Source organism: Hypanus sabinus, chromosome X1, assembly GCF_030144855.1.
Source record: "Hypanus sabinus isolate sHypSab1 chromosome X1, sHypSab1.hap1, whole genome shotgun sequence".
Taxonomy (NCBI): domain Eukaryota; kingdom Metazoa; phylum Chordata; class Chondrichthyes; order Myliobatiformes; family Dasyatidae; genus Hypanus; species Hypanus sabinus.
This window is the reverse complement of record NC_082738.1, coordinates 37,046,893-37,070,301: the sequence shown is the minus strand read 5'-3', so window position 1 is coordinate 37,070,301 and position 23,409 is coordinate 37,046,893. Positions and strand designations below refer to the sequence as shown.

General features: G+C 39.9%; 1 protein-coding gene across 3 annotated transcripts in view; it reads left to right on the top strand.

Moving 5' to 3' along the window:
* The window catches only part of wipf2b (WAS/WASL interacting protein family, member 2b), a 55,251-nt gene extending 35,773 nt beyond the window's left edge, over positions 1 to 19,478 (top strand). For all 3 annotated transcript variants that reach the window (XM_059956388.1, XM_059956389.1, XM_059956390.1), the window contains 4 exons: positions 2,965 to 3,621; positions 12,153 to 12,359; positions 15,298 to 15,399; positions 15,872 to 19,478. In XM_059956388.1, the coding sequence (XP_059812371.1) occupies positions 2,965 to 3,621; positions 12,153 to 12,359; positions 15,298 to 15,399; positions 15,872 to 15,912 (1,007 nt within the window). In that variant the 3' untranslated portion in view covers positions 15,913 to 19,478. The remainder of the gene's footprint in view (positions 1 to 2,964; positions 3,622 to 12,152; positions 12,360 to 15,297; positions 15,400 to 15,871) is intronic.
* The last annotated feature ends 3,931 nt before the right edge of the window (positions 19,479 to 23,409 follow it).

Here is a 23,409-nt window from a genome sequence, read left to right as displayed (position 1 = left end):
GTCTCTGGTGTCTCGTATCCTGGGTGGCTGCAATAGGCGGCATTACCTGGTCTGTGCAACAACCCATGCAAAGCAGCTCCCCTTCCGTCGCTTTTGCCAGTGAACCAGACTGGCAGTATTCTACATTACTAATGTCCAATGGGGTCTTCGATCACAATAAAAACATCCAAGACAATCACTTGCATCACACACTACCTTGGCACAACAATGGTATGCTACAAGTCCAGGCAACAACATGGTACACAGCTCCATTGCTATTGGGCAACTTGCTGATGGGATAGACCTGCTGAACTTGATGTTCTTAATGTCCAGCAGTGTCTTGTGATCGTCAAAAAAGTGTAAAGTATAAACAATTACACCTATGGTTGAGCCCGGAGAAGCTACTGATACCGTGGCCACCGCCATGTGCGCTGCCATCTCACTAAAACTGACTCATATTACTGGTGATACTTAGTAGGTTAGGATTCACCTGTGGAGGAACAAGATTAATGTTAGCTTAATGTCAAGGTATTTTGATTAAGTTATTCTAATATGCAAAAGTGGGAGAGTTTAAATGAAAGGTTTCACTGCTTCATGGCACGGTATGGAACTAAACTGAGCAGTAAACAAAATTGCCAGGATTAAATCCAAGACCAGATTTTTGTATAGTTGAGTCAGTATTGAAAGATTGTAATGCTGTTGAAGGAGATGCTTATGTTTAAAAAGAAGGGAAGAGACTTTTTTTTTTGAGTGGACCTGGTACTATTTGAATAATAACCATTCAGGTTTTTTTTGTCTGTTGGGTTACCAGTCATAGCAGGAACAGGCCCTTCAGCCTTTTGAGTCTGCAACAGCCAAACTAATTCCACTTTTGTATTTACCTTGTGCGCTTTTCAACTGCTTCCAGATCCTACCATGTGCCTTCATTAGAGATAATATATAATGGTTTTTTAACCTACCAACCCACACATCTTTAGGTTACGAGAGGGGACTGTATACATGGTTACGGAGACTACTCGTACTCCACAAAATAGACAAGGACTGGGTTAAACCCAGGTCTCTGACACTGAAAGATGGTGGTGCTACTAGCTGTTCCACTGTGCCATCCAATATTTATAATTATTCATTCTAAGTCAAAATTGATAAAGCAGTCATTAGGTTGCTAAAACTTCTGTGGGTTTTTGCAGGGTAAAATGGGCTTTTGTTCTAGTGAAAAGATTATAAAGTACTTTGAAGATGATTTATAAATGGAAGTTGTATCTTACTGTAGTATGGATAATGTGACCCCAGTCTTGAACTCCAATGAAGAATTTGGAAGAGTAAAATCTTTAAGACCAGTTGTTTTTTTTTGAGTATGCCTGATTGTATTCAACACATACACTCAGTGCTCATTTTATTAGGTGCAACCAAACACCTCGTTAGTCAGCCAATCATGTGGCAGCTACTCAATATATAAACTCATGCAAATATGGTCAGAAGGTTGTGTTGTTGTTCAGACCAAACATCAGAATGGGGAAGAAATGTGATCTAAGTGACTTTCTCTGAGGAATGATTGTTGGTGCTAGATGGGGTGGTTTGTATATCTCAGATCTCCTGGGATTTTCACACCCAACAATCTCTAGAGCTTGCAAAGCATAGCAGAATTAAAAACATCCAGTGAGCAGCAGTTCTGTGGGTGAAAACGCCTTAATAATGAGAGAGGTCAGAGGAAAATGGCAAAAGCTGACAGGAAGGTGACAGAAACTCAAGTAACCACAAGTTACAACAGTGATGTGCAGAACAGCATCTCTGAAAGGTGATCTTGTCTCCTTTCATGGATGTTGTTTTACTTGCTGTGTACTTCTACATTTTCACAGGTCCTCTTACTGTGATGTGAAGATTCTTAGTGCAGTCAGTTTTGGATCTAAACCAGCACACCAGCAGCTGAGTCCTGAGGCATTTTTTTCTAATCAGATCTTTAAGATACTCAGTTTTCCATAAGATTTTTCTGGATGTGTTACAGTATTAAAAATGTACAACAGTTTTTGTATTCTGTTTCATTACCATTTTGCATTAAACCTTCATCGCCCACAGTCATGGCATAACTACATAACTAACATCCTGTGTAAGTGGGAGGTGTAGCAGTCTTTTACTGAAGCAGTTCAGCTTTTCATCAGCCATATGAACTGAGTTAATTAATTCTGTAATTGTAGATTGTATATGTGCACTTGATGTGATTGGTGTTCGGTTTTCTGGCAATCACAGCTCTAGAGCTGGATAAAGGTTAGCAGCATGATGACGCAAATGAAGTGCTTTCGATTTTCAGCTACTGCAAAGAAAAAGATCAACAAATTTAAAATAGATACTATGAAGGATTTTATTTCGAATGAATTGTTTTCAATTTTCCTTTACTCTAATGATTTTGTGTGGTCTCAAATGTTGTGAAGGCGGCATGAAATTTTGAGTTGAATCATTTCTATAAAGTGGTTTATGTAAAATTGTGGGTTCAAATCTATCTCCAGAGATCTAAGGCTCACTTACTAATCTCCAGTACCTTTTGCAAAATCTGCATTGTTAAAGCTGCCATCTTTTAAATGATGCTCCACTGGACCTGTCATATAATCATGAAAGGATCCTTGGTATCATTTAAGGAAGGGAGGGGTTATTCCCTATGTTGTAACTAATATTTATGTCATGGAGGGCAAGTTCCAAAATGTATGGATGCATCTCTGTCCAATTGATTTCTCCCAATGGGCTTGATGGTGATTATTAAAATTATTTTTGATCCTGCGTTTACCTTGAGTCATATGTATGCACTTTAAATTGGGCAGGAACAGATAACAATTCAAGATTTGAATAATATTCCATTCTAACATGCAGTTCTCCTGTTGCTGTCTAACTGAGATCTCACTCTGTCATTTAATCTTGGGTCATTTGAGTTACTAAATAAACTTAAGGAGGCTGGAATGTAGCTTCTAAAATATTGCCCTTTGTTTCAATTTTCAGATTCTTCATCTAGTAAAATAGCACTAAATCCACCTGGCTCAAGGTCAGCTGCTCCTCGCCCTCCACCTAGTAGCAACCGCTACAGTGATGATTCTGATTCACAAAGTAAAACCTCTCCACCGGAGCTGCCAAGAGTTCACCGACCTTCATTACCAGATCTTACCAGCTCATCCCGCCCCAGTAGTGCTGGTGGTGTAAGGCATAGCGCATCAGCACCGCCACCACCTCCTCCAATTGGAAGACGTACAAATCCACCACCACCACCTGTGCATAGCAGCCGAACTCATTCCAGTGGACCGTACAACAGAGAAAAACCTTTGCCTCCTACCCCAGGACAAAAGACACCTGGCAATAGAGATGGCCCTCCTGCCCCTCCTTCTGTCAAACCTCCACCATCACCAATTAATCCACGGCTCAGTAATATTCAGACCCAACCTTTGCCACCCCCTCCTCCACCCTACAGGCAACCTCCCTTTGTGCATAATGGCCCTTCTAGTCCTGGGAGCGAGGCTGCCCCGGAATTGCCACAGAGACACAATTCATTATCGCGAAAGTCAGCCGGACAATTGCGGGGAGCTGCACCTCCTCCACCATCTCCATCACCCTCCCAGAACAGACCACCACCACCTGCCAGGGATCCTCCAAATCGAGGAGCAGGTAAGAACATCAAATTTATGATACTTGGTAATGAGACACACTGGTAATCTATAAAATTGTTGGCTGCAGCTTAAAAGGAGCTAGCTTGATGCGGACTGGTTTTAAAAAGTGGTCTTTTCCTTGATGTATGAAAATTTCAAACTGAATTCTTGATGCTGATCAATTGATTAACTATTATAAAGCCAAAAAATGCTGCATGTGGTCGTGAGCAATATAGATTCAGATTGGAATGTTTTATCCATTTCCAGTACTCTATAAGAGAAGTTGTCTTGTTTTGCAGGCAGTTAATATTGGCCTGTGAAATGCTTTAACTTGTGTCAGAGAGCTGTGATTGTTATTTATCTGTAGTTCAAGATCTGCCAATTGCAGCAAAGCCATCAATTGTTTCCCATCCTTAAGTACCTTTAAAGGTGATGGTGAGCTGCCACCTTGGTCTGTTGCAGTCCTTCTGGTGAAGTGATACTAACAATGTTGTTAGGGAGTTGGTTCCCAGTTTAGCACCATGATAATGAAAGAACAGTGCAATATTTCCAAATTAGATTGGTTTGTGACTTGTAGAAGAATCTGCAGATGCTGGTATTCCATGAAGCCCTTGCCACCTTGGTGGGAGTTGTTGACAGTTGAAAGTGGTGTTGGAATGACCTGAGTAAATAATTGCACTAGGTTTTGTAGATTATACACACTACAGCCTTTGTACTGATGATGTAGAGATTTAATGTTTAGATTAGTTGATGGCACACCAGATAAGTAAGCTTAATTATCAATGTGTCATGCTGCTCTAGTGTTGTTGGATCTATACTCATTTGGGCAAGTGCAATTTTCCATCAAGCCTCTGATTTATGCCTTTATAAATTGCAGAAAAGTTTAGTGTGTCAGGAATTGAGTCACTTGCTGCAGGATATCAGTCATGGTTATGTCTTGTGGCTTTTGCAATTTTGTGGTTGACCCCTTTTGAATTTCTGGCCACTGTTCGTTTGCAGGACTTTGGTGAATGACACTATTGTTCATGGCATATCGATAGTGGCTGTTTTGGCTCTTTTTAGTGATTATTATTACCTGGTATGTTTGTAGTAATGTCCTGGGGCTAGAATGATTGACACTCAAAAACCATAACTATCTTTCTATGTGTTGATTAGACTCCAGTCATTGGAATGCTTTCACTCTGTGCTAGCTGACTTTTATCAAAGCTTCTTGGTGTCACATTTGATCACACACTTACTTGATGTGTCATTTCACCTCTGCAATTCGGCTTGTTTGGGCTAAGGAGTAGATGAAGTCAGGACTAGAGTGATACTGATGAAACTGAATCTTTGCATTGGTGAGCAATTTATTAATGGGCAAGTACTATATATTAGTATTGTTGATGAAACCTTCCATTACTTTGAGCATAGGTTGCTTTGGTAATAATTAACTAGAATGTATTTATCCTGCATTCTGTGTACCAGACATATCTAGTCAATTTTTCACATTGTAGGTAGGTGCCATTTTTTTGTAACTACTGGAGCAGCATGGCACAGCGGGTTCTGGAGTTCAGGTCTTCAGTACTGTAGTTTCAATCTTTGGTATAACCAGTGTTCTCAGTTACTCTTGCTGTAACATGGAATGAATTGAATTGGCTGAAGACTGGCTTACATGTTGATGGAGGTCTTGAAGCACAAATGAATTGTCATAATAGAATTTCTGTCTTGAGTCTGGCTGTGAATGCTTCAGCCTTTGGCACTTGCATGGTGTGTGCTTTCATTATTGTGGATAGGGATATGTATGGAGCTACCTCCAGTTAGCTATTTTAATTGCCCACCACCATTCATAATTAGATGTGACAGAACTGCAGATATTTAATTTGATATACTGGTTGTAAGATTGAATATATGTTGCATACTTTTTAGCATGCATTGTGTTGCACCTTCCTGCTAACACCTCATGTTTAGAAAATCTGTGTGCTTTTACAAGCATCCACTTTTGTACTCATTGAACCAATTCCTTGGTCTGTTTGTAATGGTAGTGTTAGAGAAATGCCAGACCTTGCTCTGGATTTCCAGCATTTGCAGAATCTCTTGTGCTTGTGGCTACAGAATATGATGGTGTACATTGCTGCTGTTGATGATTCACATTGCTTCATAGTTTGAGCTGTCTGAGTCTATATTTTTTAAGCACAGTTGTCGTTCCACGAAGATGTACTGAATCTGAAATGAAACTTGTTCTTTATAAGGACTTGTGCATTTGCCATGGGTAGATTGAGGTAGTGCTACCTCTTATCTTGGGTTTGTAGCAGTTGGTGACTGTCCTTCAGGACTCGCCTGGCGTTGCTACCAAGCTGTCATTATTGATGAATGTTGAAGTTCTCCATTACATTAAAAAGAAAATTGTCTTCCAAGATCAACTGAAAAATGGAGGTAAGGGCTTTTAGTATTATGATGCCATAAAAAAACAATAAGTATAGCAACTTTGATTTTAACATGGTACCTAAACAAAAATGTCCTTTGCAATGAATTTGTAGTTTCCTTTGGGAAACTTATTTGGAGGCAGACAGCCTTGTCACTAGAATAGGACATCTAGCCACTGAAATCAATCCGCTTCCTCAAAGGGAAATGAAAGTAGTTTTTGAATATCTTCAAGGAAGAGCCAGGAAAATTCTTAATGAGCAGCAAGGTCAAGGAATGAAAGATATAATGATGTGCAGGAATGTGGAGTTGAGATTATAATCTGATCAGCCATGATTTTATTGAATGGTAGAGCAGGCTTTGAGGCACAGATGATGCCAATAGGAATAGGAAAAAACATTTTAAAATTGTTGCCAATCGCAACTGAGAAGTAGTTTATTCTTAGACCTGAAAGGTGCCACCTTGCTGTGCATCAGATTGTTGCTCCTGATGGCTGTTTGTGGGGAGCCTTTCAAAGAGCTTTGGGCTTTGTCCAAGCCAAATAAATAAAACAGCAATAATTTTCTTGCTTGTCTTTTGCTGGGTTGCTATACAAGAGTACAGTAATTTACATATTACTTCCTCTTGTGATCCAAGTACAATTCAAGAAAATAAAAATTGCTAAAAGGATCCTTGACCAGATTTTTGGGTATATCTTTTTAAGAAACAATAGAAAAACTGCAGTATCCATTCAGGCTGTTCGCAGTATGTGTGCTTACAGTTAGAGAGATTCACTTGAAAAAGTGTTGTGAATTGTCGTTAGGATAATATATCAGAATGTTCCTTCTAATTGGGTCCACTTTACTTTAGCTACAATCTCTTGAGCAAAATCTCAATAAATATCACCTGAAAGCCCATATATAAATATTCCCAGAATCCATGCCGTGTTAATGACAGTATCCAGAAAGTCCAACAGATCTGACAGATGTCAGTCTTTCATTTTCATGCTGACTCTCCTTCATGTGCTCCTACATAAAGCCTGTGTCATTTTGTCCCTGGTGATAGGCTTGTCACTACCCTATAACTAAGCTGACATGTATGAAGTATCCTTTTTCCTTCATTTTAATGGTTCATCTCCCCTTTCTCTTTCCATAGGAGAACAAATTTTACAACAAAGATATAACAAAAATATATCATCAAGGAAGTTTTGATAATTATTCAGATACTTTGTACTTGCATATTTTGAAGTTGAAAAGTAGCTTTCAAATTAAGAATATAATTTCTGTATTTTAATTTTGAGTGACTTGGGTTGGTTGTAATGCTGAAAGAGTATGGAGAAGCACTCTGGTTAAATTCTTGGTCTTAAATTGAGGTGTGAGATAATACTTCAGGCACCCAAGTTCAAATTCTGCCATAGCAACTAAGGAACTTAAATTCAGTTAAGTCTTAAATTTGGAAAAGCAACATTTGATGTAGCACTCACTAAAATGCTGGAGTAGCTCAGCAGATTCTTAGTTATCTTGACCATGGGGTGTGGGGGGGAATGAAGCCAACATCTTTGGTCTGACCTACAGTGACTGCAGAATCACCTCATGTTGTTAGCTCTTTAAATGCCCTCAGATGTTTAAAGTGAGTGGGGAAAGTTTTAAAGGCGATGTGAGACAAGTTTTTCACATTGTGTGGCGGGGTTATAGAGCGAGTTGCCAGTGGATGTGGTAGAGGCAGATGCAATTAAAATATGTTAAAAGAACATCAGACAGGCCCCTTCTCCTACAGTGTTGTGCAGAATTAATTAAATTCAGCGATCTTATGCCCAATAAACTAATTCCTTTTGTTATGCAATATCCTTCTATTTCCTACATATTCACGTGCCTATCTAAAAGTATCTTGAATGTCACTATCATTTTTACCTCCATCACCACCTTTGGCAGTATATTCCAGACTGTGTGTGGGGGGTGGGGGGGGGGGAGGAACTGCGCTGCGTATCTCATTTGAACTTGCTCCCTCTCACCTTAAGTGTGTGCCCTCTGGTATTGGATGTTTCAAACCTGGGGATAAGGTAACGGCTGTCTACTCTTTCGATGCCTCTCACCTTGTAAACCTCTTGTCAGCCTCCACCACTAGAAAAAACAACCAAGTTTGCCACCTTGACTACTCTATCAATCTGTATAGCCACTTCCAGGGAGCTATGGGCACTTAGGCAGGTTCATGGATAGGAAAGATTTAGAGAAATGTTAGCCAAATGCAGATCAATGGGACTAGCTCAGGAAGGCACCTTGGGCAGCATGAACAAGTCGGGTTGAAGAGCTTGTTTTCATGCTCTGAAACTTTGTGATTCTACGAATGGTCAAGCGCCTCTGCAAGGGTAGTATATGCTGGCATTGCCTGAAACCTCCTGAGTTCAGTTGAATGGGGGAGAAAGTGTATTACTTTGACATATGGAAGATTTTCAAGAACTCAACCTTGAGCCTTGTGTCATTTGTTAGCTGCTTTTTGAGCCATTGTGAATGTTAGAAACACAGTGGAAGTAGGTAATGTCTTGCAAGCAGAATGAACACCTTTGCAATGATTCTCATAGTCGTCTTCATGCCACAAGACCAAAAATACTAGTATTGGTTAGTTCCATAACCTTCAGGCCTTTTTTAAAAAAAATCAGATTTGAGTATATTATATACAGTATAGTTAATTTAAGTGCAATATATAGCATGCAGTACAGGTAGCCCCCTTTTTTGAACGTTCACTTTACGACATCTCGCTATTATGAAAGGCCTACATTGTTACCTGTTTTCGCTTACAGAAGGTGTTTTCACTGTTATGCAAGAAGGCAGTGCGCGCAAGAAGGCAGTGCGCGCAAGAAGGCAGTGCGCGCAAGAAGGCAGTGCGCGCAAGAAGGCAGTGCGCGCAAGAAGGCAGTGCGCGCAAGAAGGCAGTGCGCGCAAGAAGGCAGTGCGCGCAAGAAGGCAGTGCGCGCAAGAAGGCAGTGCGCGCAAGAAGGCAGTGCGCGCAAGAAGGCAGTGCGCGCAAGAAGGCAGTGCGCGCAAGAAGGCAGTGCGCGCAAGAAGGCAGTGCGCGCAAGAAGGCAGTGCGCGCAAGAAGGCAGTGCGCGCAAGAAGGCAGTGCGCGCAAGAAGGCAGTGCGCGCAAGAAGGCAGTGCGCGCAAGAAGGCAGTGCGCGCAAGAAGGCAGTGCGCGCAAGAAGGCAGTGCGCGCAAGAAGGCAGTGCGCGCAAGAAGGCAGTGCGCGCAAGAAGGCAGTGCGCGCAAGAAGGCAGTGCGCGCAAGAAGGCAGTGCGCGCAAGAAGGCAGTGCGCGCAAGAAGGCAGTGCGCGCAAGAAGGCAGTGCGCGCAAGAAGGCAGTGCGCGCAAGAAGGCAGTGCGCGCAAGAAGGCAAGTGCGCGCAAGAAGGGCAGTGCGCATTCCAAGCAGACAAGCTCCTGCCCCGGAACTGCATTCTAGCTGCTGCTGCTTAAGCACGTACCTCTGAGCATCTGTGCTTTATGTCGATTTATTTTGTGCATCCATTAGCAAGATGAGTTCTAAGACATTGGAAAAGCCTAAAAGAGCTCGTAAGGGTGTTACACTTGGTGTAAAACTAGACATAATTAAGCATTTCGATTGTGGTGAATGAAGTAAGGACATTGTCCACATGTTGAACCATTTGTACTACTTATACGCAGAGAGAAAGAATCTTGAAAGCTGCCAATGTTACTGTTGGTTCTGCTCGTAGCAAAGTGGTCTCTCTTAGTCGGCATCCAATAATGGATAAAGTGGAAAGTCTTGAGTGGATTGGTGGGTGTACAAAGCGTGGTGTTCCTTTAAGTTATCTTATACTTAAGGAGAAATGAGTCAGTCTTTTTAATAAGCTGAAACAGAAAGCACTGGACGATGGTGATGAAAATGTTACGAAAGTGGAATTTAAAGGTAGTTATGGGTGGTTTGATCGGTTTCTGAGGTGAGGGCAGCTTCATAGCTTAAAGTTTACTGGAGAGAGTGCTTCAGCTGATACTGAAGCTGCCGAAAAGTTCCCAGCAGAACTGAAGAAAATAATTTCAGAAGGTGATTATTCATATAAGCAAATGTGTAACTGTGACAAAACTGCAATTTATTGGAAAAAAAATTGCCGAGCACCCCAACCTCCGACTCAGCCTAACACACCATCATTAGTGTGCTCGCTGTCTTCCTGATTTCGGTAAGTGAAACTACACTGTACATACATTATTTCTACTTTATATAGACTGTGTATTTTTACGTGTTATTTGGTATGATTTGGCAGCTTCATAGCTTAAAGGTTACTGGAGAGGCTGCTTCTGGTGAGACTGCTTCCGGTACGTAGTGAGATTATACGCTACGCTAGACAGTGCTACAATGATTGCAGAAAAGTATTTCTACTTTATATAGGTGGTGTAGTTATCATATCATTCCTGCTTTTACTATATGTTACTGTTATTTTAATATTTATGTGTTATTTGGCATGATTTTGTAGGGTCACACATTTTTAGCATATAAATAGTAATTGCTTATTCACTTTACAACATTCTGGCTTACGAACCATTTCATAGGAACGCTTTACCTTCAGATAGCAGGGGAAACCTGTAACTAGATTGTTAGTGCTTTAATATTGTGATTTAATTGTGACCGATGGTTACAATGTTTATTCGACTTAAGTACAGAATAGCTGTCGGTGGATGTTGTAGTGCTACTCTGTGGTGGTGCTGTCTTGTAGGTGACTCCATTTTTCAGTAGAGATATTCATTGGAGGCACTATCTCTTCAAAGATTTTGTGGGAACTGTTTTAAAGAAAAACAAGGGACATTGCCCTGCTCTGCTGGCCAATGTTCATCTCTCAATAAACATTATTAAAATAGATCATCTGAACACTATCACATGGTTTGCGGGAGCTTGAAATGATCAAATGAACTGCTGAATCGCCTACATTGCAACACTTTGTAAGTATCTTATTAGCTGTTTAGAACTTTGGATGACCTGAAATGGCCATGAAAGCTACAGTATAAATGCAATTTTTTCTCTTTTTTCCAAACATCTCAAGACTTTTTAATGTTGTGTTTAGCAGTCTTTCAGTAGTTGGCATTGGATTTAGCTCTGATCTGTCCCAAACAGCAGGGCACTATAGTAATAATTATCCTTTTTTTGTAAAAGAAAGATAGACCCCTTTTGATGTTCCTATTAAAGTATCCTAGGTGCCTGGCTTTTCTGGACGCTTTTTTTTCCCCTCAAAGCTGTTTGGATCATAAGATTACTGTGGGTTATTCAGAAAGCAAACTGCCTCAAACTTTTCCATCTGTATTATTCAGGAGAATAATCTTGATGAGATGAAAAGAATGGCTTTGGGCACAAGGATTTATTTTTAATAAGCTCTTGTTAAGCACCAATCAGAAGTTGCTCTGTCCGATTCTTCAGCAGTAATAATCCAGCAATAACTACAGGATGCTGACCTTGCAGGTCATATCCATAAGCAGTTACATTTGTTTGAAAAAATTTGGAGATGGCAATAGTGAGTGCAGACTGACAGACCAATGTTGATGAAGCATAATGTGACCCCCTCCAGGTCTGCAGAGGGGATGGTCAAAGACCCAATGTCTGCATGTCTACAGCCAAATCTGAGTTCACTGAAGGCTGAAGAAGACAGACTGTTTTGGGATTAGAGGACTGTATGTGTGTGGGTGAGGGGGAGGAATAGGCTTGCTCTGCTGCTGTTCTGAGCATTGTGAGCATGTTATGTTGGCTCTGGAATGTATGGTGACACTTTCGGGCTGCCTCCAGCATACGATCAGGTGTTGGTTTCTAACACAAATAACACATTTACTGTATGTTTTGATGGTACATGTGATAAACTTGAATCTTGAGTGCATAATATTGTGCACTTGGTTTTATTGATGATCTGCCCTATGTAGATTATCTGAAGGGAAGCACAAATGGGGCAGCATTTTACTTTGATAGATTTTAAGACCAAATTGATGTATCTTGTCAAGTTTGTATTTTGATTTTAATCTTTTTCTTTTGTCCACAGTGACCACCACCAAATCTAATAGGGTTAACTCTTCCTCACTTTTTCCTTTGTTCTTTTATATAGTTAACAAGCTGTTGGAATTTAATCATGATGTATTTCCTTATCTGGCAGCAGACAGAACTGTGTTTAATTTTGTATTCCACAGCTCCCCCACCACCGCCCCCTGCAATGCGGAATGGAGCCCGAGAAGCCCCTCCCCCGCTGCCACCCTATAGGACGCCCTCTTCAGACCCTTCACATCGAGGCAAGCCACCGCCACCTCCATTGCGGACTCCTGCACCCCCTCCTCCACCACCACCTTTACGAAATGGACACAGGGACCCTGTTGGATCATCTTCCAAATCATTCCTAGGTAACAGTGGGGCTAAGAATGCCAAATGGCAGCTGTTTCTAAATTTCTCAATTACCTGTGTATGTGTCTGCAAAATATTGTTTATCTTTTCCAACCAGACAGCTGTTCCCAATATCTCAGTACCTTCCTCCACCAAAACTGTTGACTGGTTCTCTTCATTCTCCTGTTTTCCTGTTTTAATGTACCTGCTGATCTGTTGTAAACTTCCCTTCTCCAATTGAAAATGGTGCTTTTTGAAATGTTTCTATCACTTGTTTATTTGATACATTTTATAGATTAATAGGACACTACATCACAGAACCAGACCCTTTGACCCATCTAGTCCATGACAATATTATTTTGCTTCGTCTTATTGACCTGCACCCTGGACCGATCCTCTCCATACCTTTCCAATCCATGTACCTATCCAAATTTCTCTTTAATGTTGAAAGTGAACCCACATCCACCACTTTTGCTGGCAGCTAGTTCTACACTCTTCATTCTCTGAGTGAACATGTTCCCCTTAAATGTTTACATTTAGCCTATGGCCTCTAGATCTAGTCTTCCCCCCACCCCCCCCACCCCATCTCAGTGGAAGAAGGCTGCTTGCATTGACCCTATCTATGTTCCTCATAATTTTGTGCACCTCTATCAAATCTGCTCTCATCATCCTATATTCCCATATAAAATATGGACAATGGCATAGGATGAGTTTTATTTAGGGAAATATCTTGAAATGTTTTGAGACAATAGTTCCTTATATTTATCTTCAGCTATCACTCTTCCATGAGCATTTGTATACACAAAGAAGACCTTAACAAAATGGAAATTGATTGATCTGACAAGTAGGAATCAGAAACTTGTAGCACTTTTACTTGTGAGACACTGTTAAAGTCACTGCCCTTTTGGAAATATTTGTCCATACTTCCAGTATAGGTTAATAGAAAGAAAAGTAACCTTTACCACTAAGATCAACCCAGATCAACTGCTATCGATTGACATTGACTAACCTAAATTGCGCTGGTTCATTCCCAAATACAGCAGGACAATGTGCAGAGAAATTAATCTAGCTTTCTGAGCAGATGTCTGCAGGACATAAAATCAGTACTGGACAATACGTTCTTCCTGGCAGGAAGGATTTCAAGGTATAGTCTCATATTACAGAACTACATTTTGTCAACTCTCTCTCACATGTGTAACTTGATGTGGAATGAAGGTGCTCACGAGTTTACTTGGGGTGTTGTTTTCAGACAGAGGAACAAAAAAATTAAATGTAAAAGAAAAAAAAATTGTGGATTGATTTTAAACCTTAGTTTCTCCCTCTGATGGAGTGTCAATTCCTGCCCAGTATGGCTGCCCAGCCTAGTGCTGCATACGCCAACCAATAGGAGTTATGAGAGAGCCAGCCAGAGTGACTGTCCATTGGATATCCCCTTCCTCCCCATACAGGTAAGTTCTATTCCCAACACCACCTTCCTATACGGTGAAACCTAACATAAATGGCTGTGATACTTCACTCCCCAATGAGCTCAATCCCTTTTATGCACACTTTGAAAGAAAGAAAGAAAGCCACACCTCTGAGTATTTCTGCAGCATCTGGTGACCTTGAAGGCTGACACATCAGAACATCCTTCTAAAGGGTGAACCTTCTCAAGGCATCAGGCCCCACTGGTGTACCTGACAAGGCACAGTAAACCTGTGCCAACCAACTGGCAGGAGCCAGGACCTGGACCCACTGCAGTTTGCTTACACCACAAGTCTACAGCACATGCAATCTCACTGGCTCTCCACTCAGCCTTGGACCACCTGGACAAAAGCAATAACTGCAGCAGGCTGCTGTTTATTGATTACAGCTTAGTGATCAGCACCATCAACCCCTAATCAACTGCTAATCAACAAGTTTCAAAATCTGGACCTTGTTCCTCCCTTTGCAACTGGATTCTTGACTTCCTCATTGTCAGTGCAGATGATGTTAAATCTCTTCTTCTCTAACAATCAAAACAGGTGCACCTTAAGGGTGTGTACTTAGCCCACTGTTCTTCTCTCTGTAGCCATGACTGTGTGTCTTGGCAGAGCTCAAATGGCATATTTAAGTTTGCAGATAACACAACTGTTGGAAGAATCTCAGATGGTAGCAAGGAGGCATACAAGAGTCAGATAGATCAGTTAGTTGAGTGATGTTGCAACAACCACCTTGCACTCAACGTCAGTAAGAACGAGGAATTGATTGAAGACTTCAGGAAGAAGTAGAGAGAACACACCAGTCCTCATCAAGAGGTCAACAGTGGAAAGGGTGAGCAGCTTGAAGTTCCTGGATCCAACATGCTGATGTAATCATGAGCAAGGAACTCCAGTTGGTATACTTCATTAGGAGATTTGGTATGCTACTAAAGACCATCAAGTTTCTACAGATGTACCATTAAAAGTTTGCTAACTGGTTGCATCACTGTGGAAGGAGTTCACAGCACCAAGAAGGAACCCACCCAGAGGAAGAACTTGCAACCTCCTTGTAGGCATTTGTGGGAAATGAATACCGATCACTGCCTCTGTGAAGTGTTGCACTAACCACTATGCTACTGTTCAGTCTGAAAACTGAATCACTTTTCCTCTGCTTTTAATCATTTCTGTACATTAACAAAAGTTTGGCAATAGCAAATGACTGTTAATTTAACTGGTCCCTGCAGTTAAGACTAGGCAGGCTAGGATGAGTTCAATGCTCTTCTAGTCCACACACCTTTATATTCTGATTGGAGCTGAAGAGTTAATGATAGTGAATATTGTTCAGTTTCCTGGCTTTTCAACAGGGCAATTTTCAATCACCCAGGCTAGTACTAACCCAAGCAAAAGCTTGAAATGCTGGAAGCACTCAACAAGTTGAGCAGCATCAGTGAGGGAGAAAATCTTGACATTTCAGATCACGATAGCTCACAGTTCTTAAAACAAAACGTTTCTTTTCTAGATGACTTTGAATCAAAATACTGCTTTCACCCGATTGAAGATTTTCCTGCACCAGAGGAGTATCGGCATTTCCAAAAAACGTACCCAAGTAAGGTGAACAGAGGTGAGTGTTTAATCAATATGCAAGGATCCCTACTTTACATGAGTACTGAGCCACCCCTCAAATCAATGTCATTAAAATGAGCCAAAGAGAGTATGGGTGGCACCTATGGAGATGGAAAGAGTCAATGATCATTTGTCAGAACTGGGAAAGCTACAAATGGAGGGAAAAAAGTTGCAAGGAAGCAGAAGACAGATAAACCTGTGAATAGAAAGCATAAAATGCAGCCAATTGAGCCTTTGAAAACTGAACTGAGTGTGAGTGCAGATCCTATTTGTAGTTTGTGCACAAGGCCCAGGAGGTGGCCCAGCTTTCCATTTAAATTATTATCTTCAGGTGGATGAAGAGTAAAATAACTTACCTTGTGCACAAGCTTCTACATAGCATTGTAGCTAACCAATCTTTGAGGTACAAAATCCTCTTTATTGTTTGTTCAGGACATGAACTGACACATTTTTGTTTCCATTTCTTGCAGTTGTTCGAGGGGCACCACCTCTGCCACCCGTTGCAAGGTGATCTGTCATCTGGGTTTTGTTATTTCCTGCATCCCCTGTTGGAAGACTGATGCTTTAGCTTCCTTTCTTTTTTGGTGTGCAGCTCAAGATCCTTATCTATTTCACTACATTGAGGCAAAATCTCCAGATCTGCTTAGAGCATGCATTCTAATCTGAGATTTCCAAGGTTCATTTTTGACCTTCACATCTTTCAGCTCCAGCAGTTCTCATTGCATTTGGGCTGAGCTAATGGAACATTGACTGGAATGAGATGATTATTTAAGTTGATGGGTTATTAGATGTTTACAGCTACCAACGATCCAAGAATGACATGTTTGAGTTACACTACAAATCAAATTGAAACACATAGAATAATTTGTTTTGGTCTTTATTCAGTGATTAAACTGAATCTTTAGCATTCATTTAATTTTATCCTTGGACTTCTGGTAGAGTGGTAGAGATATGGAACACTACTGGGTAAATATAGACCAGTTGGTTAAGACTTAATATTCCCACACATTTTAAAAAATAAATTTACTTTGATATCTATCTGGTCCTTGCCTTATACATGTCATGCCGTCAGTACCAGATTTATTTTTATGTATTTACGCTTCACATACAGGAGCTATAGTAATCATTGTTATTCTTTCCTTGTAAGTTGTGCAGAATTTGTGAATTAGATATGGTGGGGTTAATGGAGGACACTATTTCCTGGATGACTGACTGGCTGATTTTGTTTGCATAATCTTTCCATGGTTAATGTTTTACCTTCAAAGTGGAGCAGCATTGCTCATGATGTATTGTGCCTGAGTGCATCATTACCCAGGCACATACTGAGTATGAAAGGTGTCCATCTGGACCTCAGTGATGTTCTGGTGTGTGCTGGGTACGAACACTGAAATGCACCGTGCATTTTTTTTGAGATATCACTTCTGGCCAAAGCACTTTGAATTTGGTGGGGTTTTTTGTGTTTGTAATGTGGCTCTTTCAAGCTGTTCCTGGGAACTTTGTACACTTTTCTCTTACAGATTTCGTGCATAGTGCTACATTACCAGTGAGTCTAAATCTCTAATGATAGGAAAAATTATTTCTTCCATAAGCAATCTCTTCCACTCCTGCCACCACCACCACCACCCACCTCTCTGCATTTCATGGACGTGGTTAAATTTGAAACTCAGAGATACTGTGTAATCTGTAGAACAGTTTGCATTCTTCATTTCAGTTGTTATTCAGAATTAGATTCCAAATCAGATTTAATATCACCTGTTGTGAAATTTGTTGTTCAAGATTATAGCTTGTATAAAGGAGGTATAGGATATATAGAACTGTACCAATTGATTGTGTTGATTTATTTTGTTTAAATATTTTAATCAACATATCTTGAGTCAGTTAATGTTGATAGGGCATTGTATTCCCACTTGACTGAGTCATTCAGTTTGTTTTAACGAACACTGATAATGCTGTAAAAACAATGCTGAAATGCCTTGTCTGCAAATGGCTACTAGTTTATTGTTTCCATGGTAAAACTGTGACCCCCCTCCCCCCCAAAAAAATGCATAAAGAACAGTCCTGAAAATTCTACAGTATTATATACAGTAAACAATGTGTTTAACCTTTGTCTAACTTGTAGGTTAAAAAGTAGAATTTGAAGTTAACCCCATTGCCAATGTATGCAACAAAACATTGTTAATTGGCATAGCACAAGAGCCATATTTTACATATATATCATATAATTCATAACTGAGTGCACCTACATTAAAAAGGAAGAAGAGTCTGCACTGCTACATTGCTGTATTCATTTGATCAGTGTGGAAACACCTATTTCACAGGGCTGCTGCACACAACAGTGCTTCTTGATCCTTCTCATGAATAAAACACACCCAATAGTGTATTACTCAGCATCATTCTGATGTGCATGCAGAAATACTGAACGGATGTGCAATTAAATAATAATTTGGCTGTCATTTTAAAAAAAAAACAGTGTGCACATGAAACCAGTAGAGAATCCCTCTGTTTTGCAGTTTTAGTGACATCAATTATTTGGACTGTACATGGATCTTGAAATATCTGTTTAGATGAATGAGGTATTTTCATTCCTATATGTAACGTTACATAAACTTCACAATTGTAAAATTTCACTGGCAGGTAATGTGAAAATAAAGTGTATATATATAATGCACTAAATATTGTTCCATTGTGTATGGGATGGTTTGTAAGATTTTGACTCGCTGGTTTGTACAGTAGATGTACTCAAATATACTCATCATTATCCTACAGTTTAGACATTATGGCAGGATAATTTCTGTACTGTACAAATGCATGCAATTTAAGCTGACGCTCCATGCCATTTCTGTCTTGGTATCAATGAACACTATGTGTTAGCATTTGCTCTGGCTGCAATTTCAATAGTGTAGTTTAAAAAAAAATAATAGTTTTTGTATAATAATCACATGAAACATTAACTCTGGTGACCATTCCACAGAACAGTCTGTTTCTTGTAATGTCTTTGTTTCTTGCTGAAAATCTAGTATCCATTTTCATCACCTAGCGCACAACAGAAAAGGAAAAAGATAAGTGGGTGCATTGTACAGAAGGTTCATTAACAAATAATGAGTAGGTTTTGTGAGTTTTAAGATAACTTAGTTTTGTGGCAAGTATGGGTTTTGTTAGTGGTCCCAGGTTTCAGTATACCAGACTGGGACCTGGGATTTGGAAGACAGTTTTGAAATGTGCAATATTGGCACTGGTGCTGATGCATGTACACTGATAACAGTACCAATACATGTAATACCGTGCCAGTACCCTGTACATAATATCCCAGCTTCATTATTGGTACACATAGCTTCAGTTTCATTAGTGTATGTAATATGCCAGTCCAGTATAGGTCCAGTATTTGTATGATTTCTGTTTTTTTTTTCTTTTATGCTGCAGTTGCCATGAACATTGTGCCTTACAGAATGCACTGGCTTTTCTGTGCTGGTTAGTTTTGCTCTTTTACGTACGCGCACAAAAATTAAAGGACAGGAGGATTTTCCCTTTCATGAATGTTGCCTGTTTTGAGTCCTGTGAATATTGCCATGTATCTGTAATCTGATGCCACCTGTGGTGGGTTTCCTTGCAATTCCAATAGCTTTTCCTTCAAACATGGTGGGTACTCTGCATTTGGATTTTTTTAAAAAACAAAATTAACCTCATTATTAAATTTTTGTTTAGCTGGATTAATTTATTGTCTTGATTTTTTTTTCTTTGTGGTAATGTAATAGATTGCCAGTCCCCCTCCTATGGTTAATCAGTGCAGGGTATTGAGAAAGGCTCTAACTTTGGGCCTAGGGTTTGCTGTAGTTCCCCTGCTATGCAATTCTTGATTATTGAAACAAAACTTTGTAATCACAGTTCTTTAAATGGTACAGCAGCCTCTTCTGTGGGATTGAAATACATAAAAGCAAAAAAAGATGTGAAATATGAAGATTGCAATAACTAGAGCATTAAATTCCCTTGTGTATTGCTGTATCATGCAGGCCAGCTGGACTTGGTTCTCTGTTAATTATCAAGAAAATTGAAATAAAAATAATCACTTTAATTTTCTTATCTGAGTGTTAAAGAGTGATTTATTCTTGAGACAGTTGCTTTTCTGAATTAGATAACTTTCTTCACAACATTAGAAATCAGTGTGTGGAAACTGTGTGCTCCTTTTGCACACTTGGAATTAACAGGAGTTATCACTTCATCAGCCACACTGGAAACATATGGTGGCAGAAAAAAGACAGACATCTCTTAACTTCCACACACACACACACACACACACACACACACACACACACACACACACACACACACACACACACACACACGCACCCTTGCCAACTCAGACTATTTGAGCTGCGTACGCGGTAACTCAACTGGAGAGTTTTGACATATTTCAAATCAATTTAAGAAGAAACATTTATTTCCTTTTGACAGTGTTGCAAGTACAGGTGGAAATAAATTGGATCTCTCTATGCGAATGTCAAAATATATAGTCTGTCCAATCCATGCTGTTGGAGAATGGGATTCTACAGCTCAGTGATGCAGAGTTGACTGACAAGTAACTTTGAAATGACAGCAATCTTATTGTACTTACATTCATGCTATCCAAATATGTATTAGTTTTTCCAAGACAAATAAGTTCCATTGTAACACATGCTTAAATAATTAAGGTCATTGTTGCAACAACCAACTAAGTAGATGACAGTGGTCTTGATTAAATAAATTAATTGTTGAGAATGAGTTTTAAAAGGAACAATAAATATTACTAGGTATATTATTAATGTAATTCTAATTTGAATGCAAAGACCAAATTTTCACCTAGAATGAGATGGATGTGTTCAAACCAAAATTGATTCAATGGTTCTTGTACAAATGTGAGCACACAAATAATGATAAGCACATAATAATTATTCAATTAATTAGCCATTTGAGTTTTCAATTCACTAAATTTACAAATAATTTAGTAATTTATCAAACCTGTAGTAATGTTTGAAACTGAAGGACTACTCAAAATGAGAAATTCACAATTTTACTCAACCACATTTGAAAGACCATAAATAGCTTAAATTTACAGAAGCATCTTAAATCTGGCAGTTCAAAATCAAGAATTCAAAATCCTGTCTAGAAACAAAAGTTGACACTCGTTTGACTCTGTTGGAATGTAGCACTAAAGAATACAAAGTGTCTTAGCCTGAAATATCGACTTGTTTATTCCTTTCTATAGACGCTGCCCAGCCTGCTGAGTTCCTTCAGCATTTTACATAAGAACATAAGAAATAGGAGCAGGAGTAGGCCATCCAGCCCATTGAACCTGCCCCACCAGTCAATAAGATCATGGCTGATCTGTCTGTAAACTCAGCTCCATCTACCCACCTTTTCCCCATAACCTTTAATTCCCTTACTATGTAAAACCTATCTAACTGTTCCTTAAATATATTTTGTGAAGAATCCTCAACTACCTTCCTGGGCAGAGAATTCCACAGATTCACCACTCTCTGGGAAAAACAGTTTCTCCTCACCTCCATCCTAAATCTTCTCCCCTGAATCTTGAGCCAATGCTCCATAGTTCTAATCTCACCTACCAATGAAAACAACTTTCCTACTTTTATCTATCCCTTTCAAAATTTTGTATGTTTCTATAAGATCCCCTCTCATTCCTCTGAATTCCAGAGAGTATAGTCCGAGATGACTCGATCTCTCCTCATAAGTTAATCCCTTCCTCAAGTATGGAGACCAGAACTGCACACAGTACTCCAGGTGCGGCCTCACCAGTACCCTGTGTAGTTGCAGCATAACCTCCCTGCTCTTGACTTCAATCCCTCTAGCAATGAAGGCCAACATCCCATTTGCCTTCTTAATAACCCGTTGTACCTGCAAGCCAACTTTTTGCGATTCATGTACAAGCACTTCCAAGTCCCTCTGTACAACAGCATGCTGCAATCTTTCACCATATAAATAATAATCTGCTCTCCTATTCTTCCAAAGTGGATGATCTCACATTTACCAATGTATTCCATCTGCCAGACCCTGGCCCACTCACTTAACCTATCTATATCCCACTGCAGACTCTCCACATCCTCTGTACAATTTGCTTTTCCACTCAGTTTAGTGTTATCAGTAAATTTTGCTACACTACACTCAGTCCCTTCTTCCAAATCATCAATGTAAATGGTAAACAGCCGCGGGCTCAACACCGACCCCTGCGGCACCCCACTCACCACAGATTGCCAACCGGAGAAACACCCATTTCTACCAACTCTCTGCCTTCTATCGGTTAACCCAGGGGTGAGCAAACTTTTTGACTTGAGGGCCACAAAGGGTTCTAAAATTTGACAGGGGGGCCGGACCAGGAGCAGATGGACGGAGTGTTTTGGTAATATACCTCATAAGAGAAAATAAAATATCATGGGATATGTAGAAAACATGTGCTTTAATTTAAATTGAAAATGTACAAATGCATTACAACAAAATATCTGTCTTTGAAGTCCCATGGTATTTAGCTATTTATTGAAATGACTTAAAACACTGAAAATTAAATGAATAAAATACAGCTTTTTTAATAGTAACAGTTATTATTTTAAAGCACTGAAAATTCTGTTATCCTTCAAGATATTATCATCATCACTCTCCTCCTGACTGTCTTTATTTCAAAAACAGTAGGAGATGCAGGTCTACTTGTCCTGCTCCTTCCTATTCAATTGTCCCCTATGCCAAAACTCAACAACGACCCGCACAATGACAGAACAGTGAGAACGCGCCAATATGTGGAGCTCTGTGCTCGCAAATCCCCGCAGGCTATCTCCCTTAGCTGGAACGCTGGCTAATTGTGAGCCGGTTCGGATGTGCCAGGAAATGGGTCGCCACAAGGTCACAAAGTAAAGCGCAAATGTGGAGTAATACGCTGTACCTCAACAAAGGTCAATGTATATAGAGTTCGTCATCTATTGGGAAAACGCCAGAATTGCAGGGAAAAAACGTTAACAAGGTTTATTAATATAATTTCATCAAGTTCTGCGGGCCGGATTAAAAAGCTTAATGGGCCGCATATGGCCTGCGGACCGTAGTTTGCCCATGCCTGGGTTAACCAATCCACTATCCATGCCAATACACTTCTTCTGACTCCATGCATCCGTATCTAATTTATAAGTCTCTTGTGCAGCACCTTATTGAATGTCTTCTGGAAATTCAAGTATATGACATCCACCTGTTCCCCTCTATCCATTGCACTCATTATGTCCTCAAAGAACTCCAGTAAGTTTGTCAAAAAGGACCTGCCCTTTCTGAATCCATGCTGTGTCTAATAGAGCCACTCCTTTATAAATATTTCGCTGTTTTTCCTTAATGATAGCTTCAAGCATTTTCAAGAATTTTGTGTGCGTCACTGAAGGATACTAGTCTCGGATTCATTGAGGCCACTCCATATAATGGTAGAGATGGGCATAAGAGGTGGCAGTTCTTTTGAGCATGTTAGTAAACCAGTTGTAATTTTCTGGCAGCTTTCTTGTTAACTATTTTCCAGTGGCAGCTGACAAGTTGCTAGGTTTATTGAATTCTATTAACAATGAGATGTGCTTACATTGTCAGTTGGTGGTTCTGAACCATTAATCACTCAGCTACCTCTTTGGCATCATCATTTTTTCGTGCACTTTACTGTATGAGGTAAAATTATTGATGAAACAGCATATTAGACGTAGGTGGTGTGGAAAAGAGTTCTTACTAATCACTATCAAACTATTAGATGATCAAACTATCAACACCTGAGTTGAGAATTGATGAGTGAGGGAAATGTGTAATTTGTTTTTTAAAAAAATCCCATTCAAAAATATCACTGCTCAAGAAATCGATATTCAGCTACTGCATTGAATTACCAGAAAGCCATATGAGGCAATTAATTTGTGTTCAATTTCAATGATTTGGAGGTTGGATGTTGTTTTCTTTCTGTGAGCAAGCAGCACTTTTGGGTGATGGGAAAGAAAAATCTAGAAAATACATG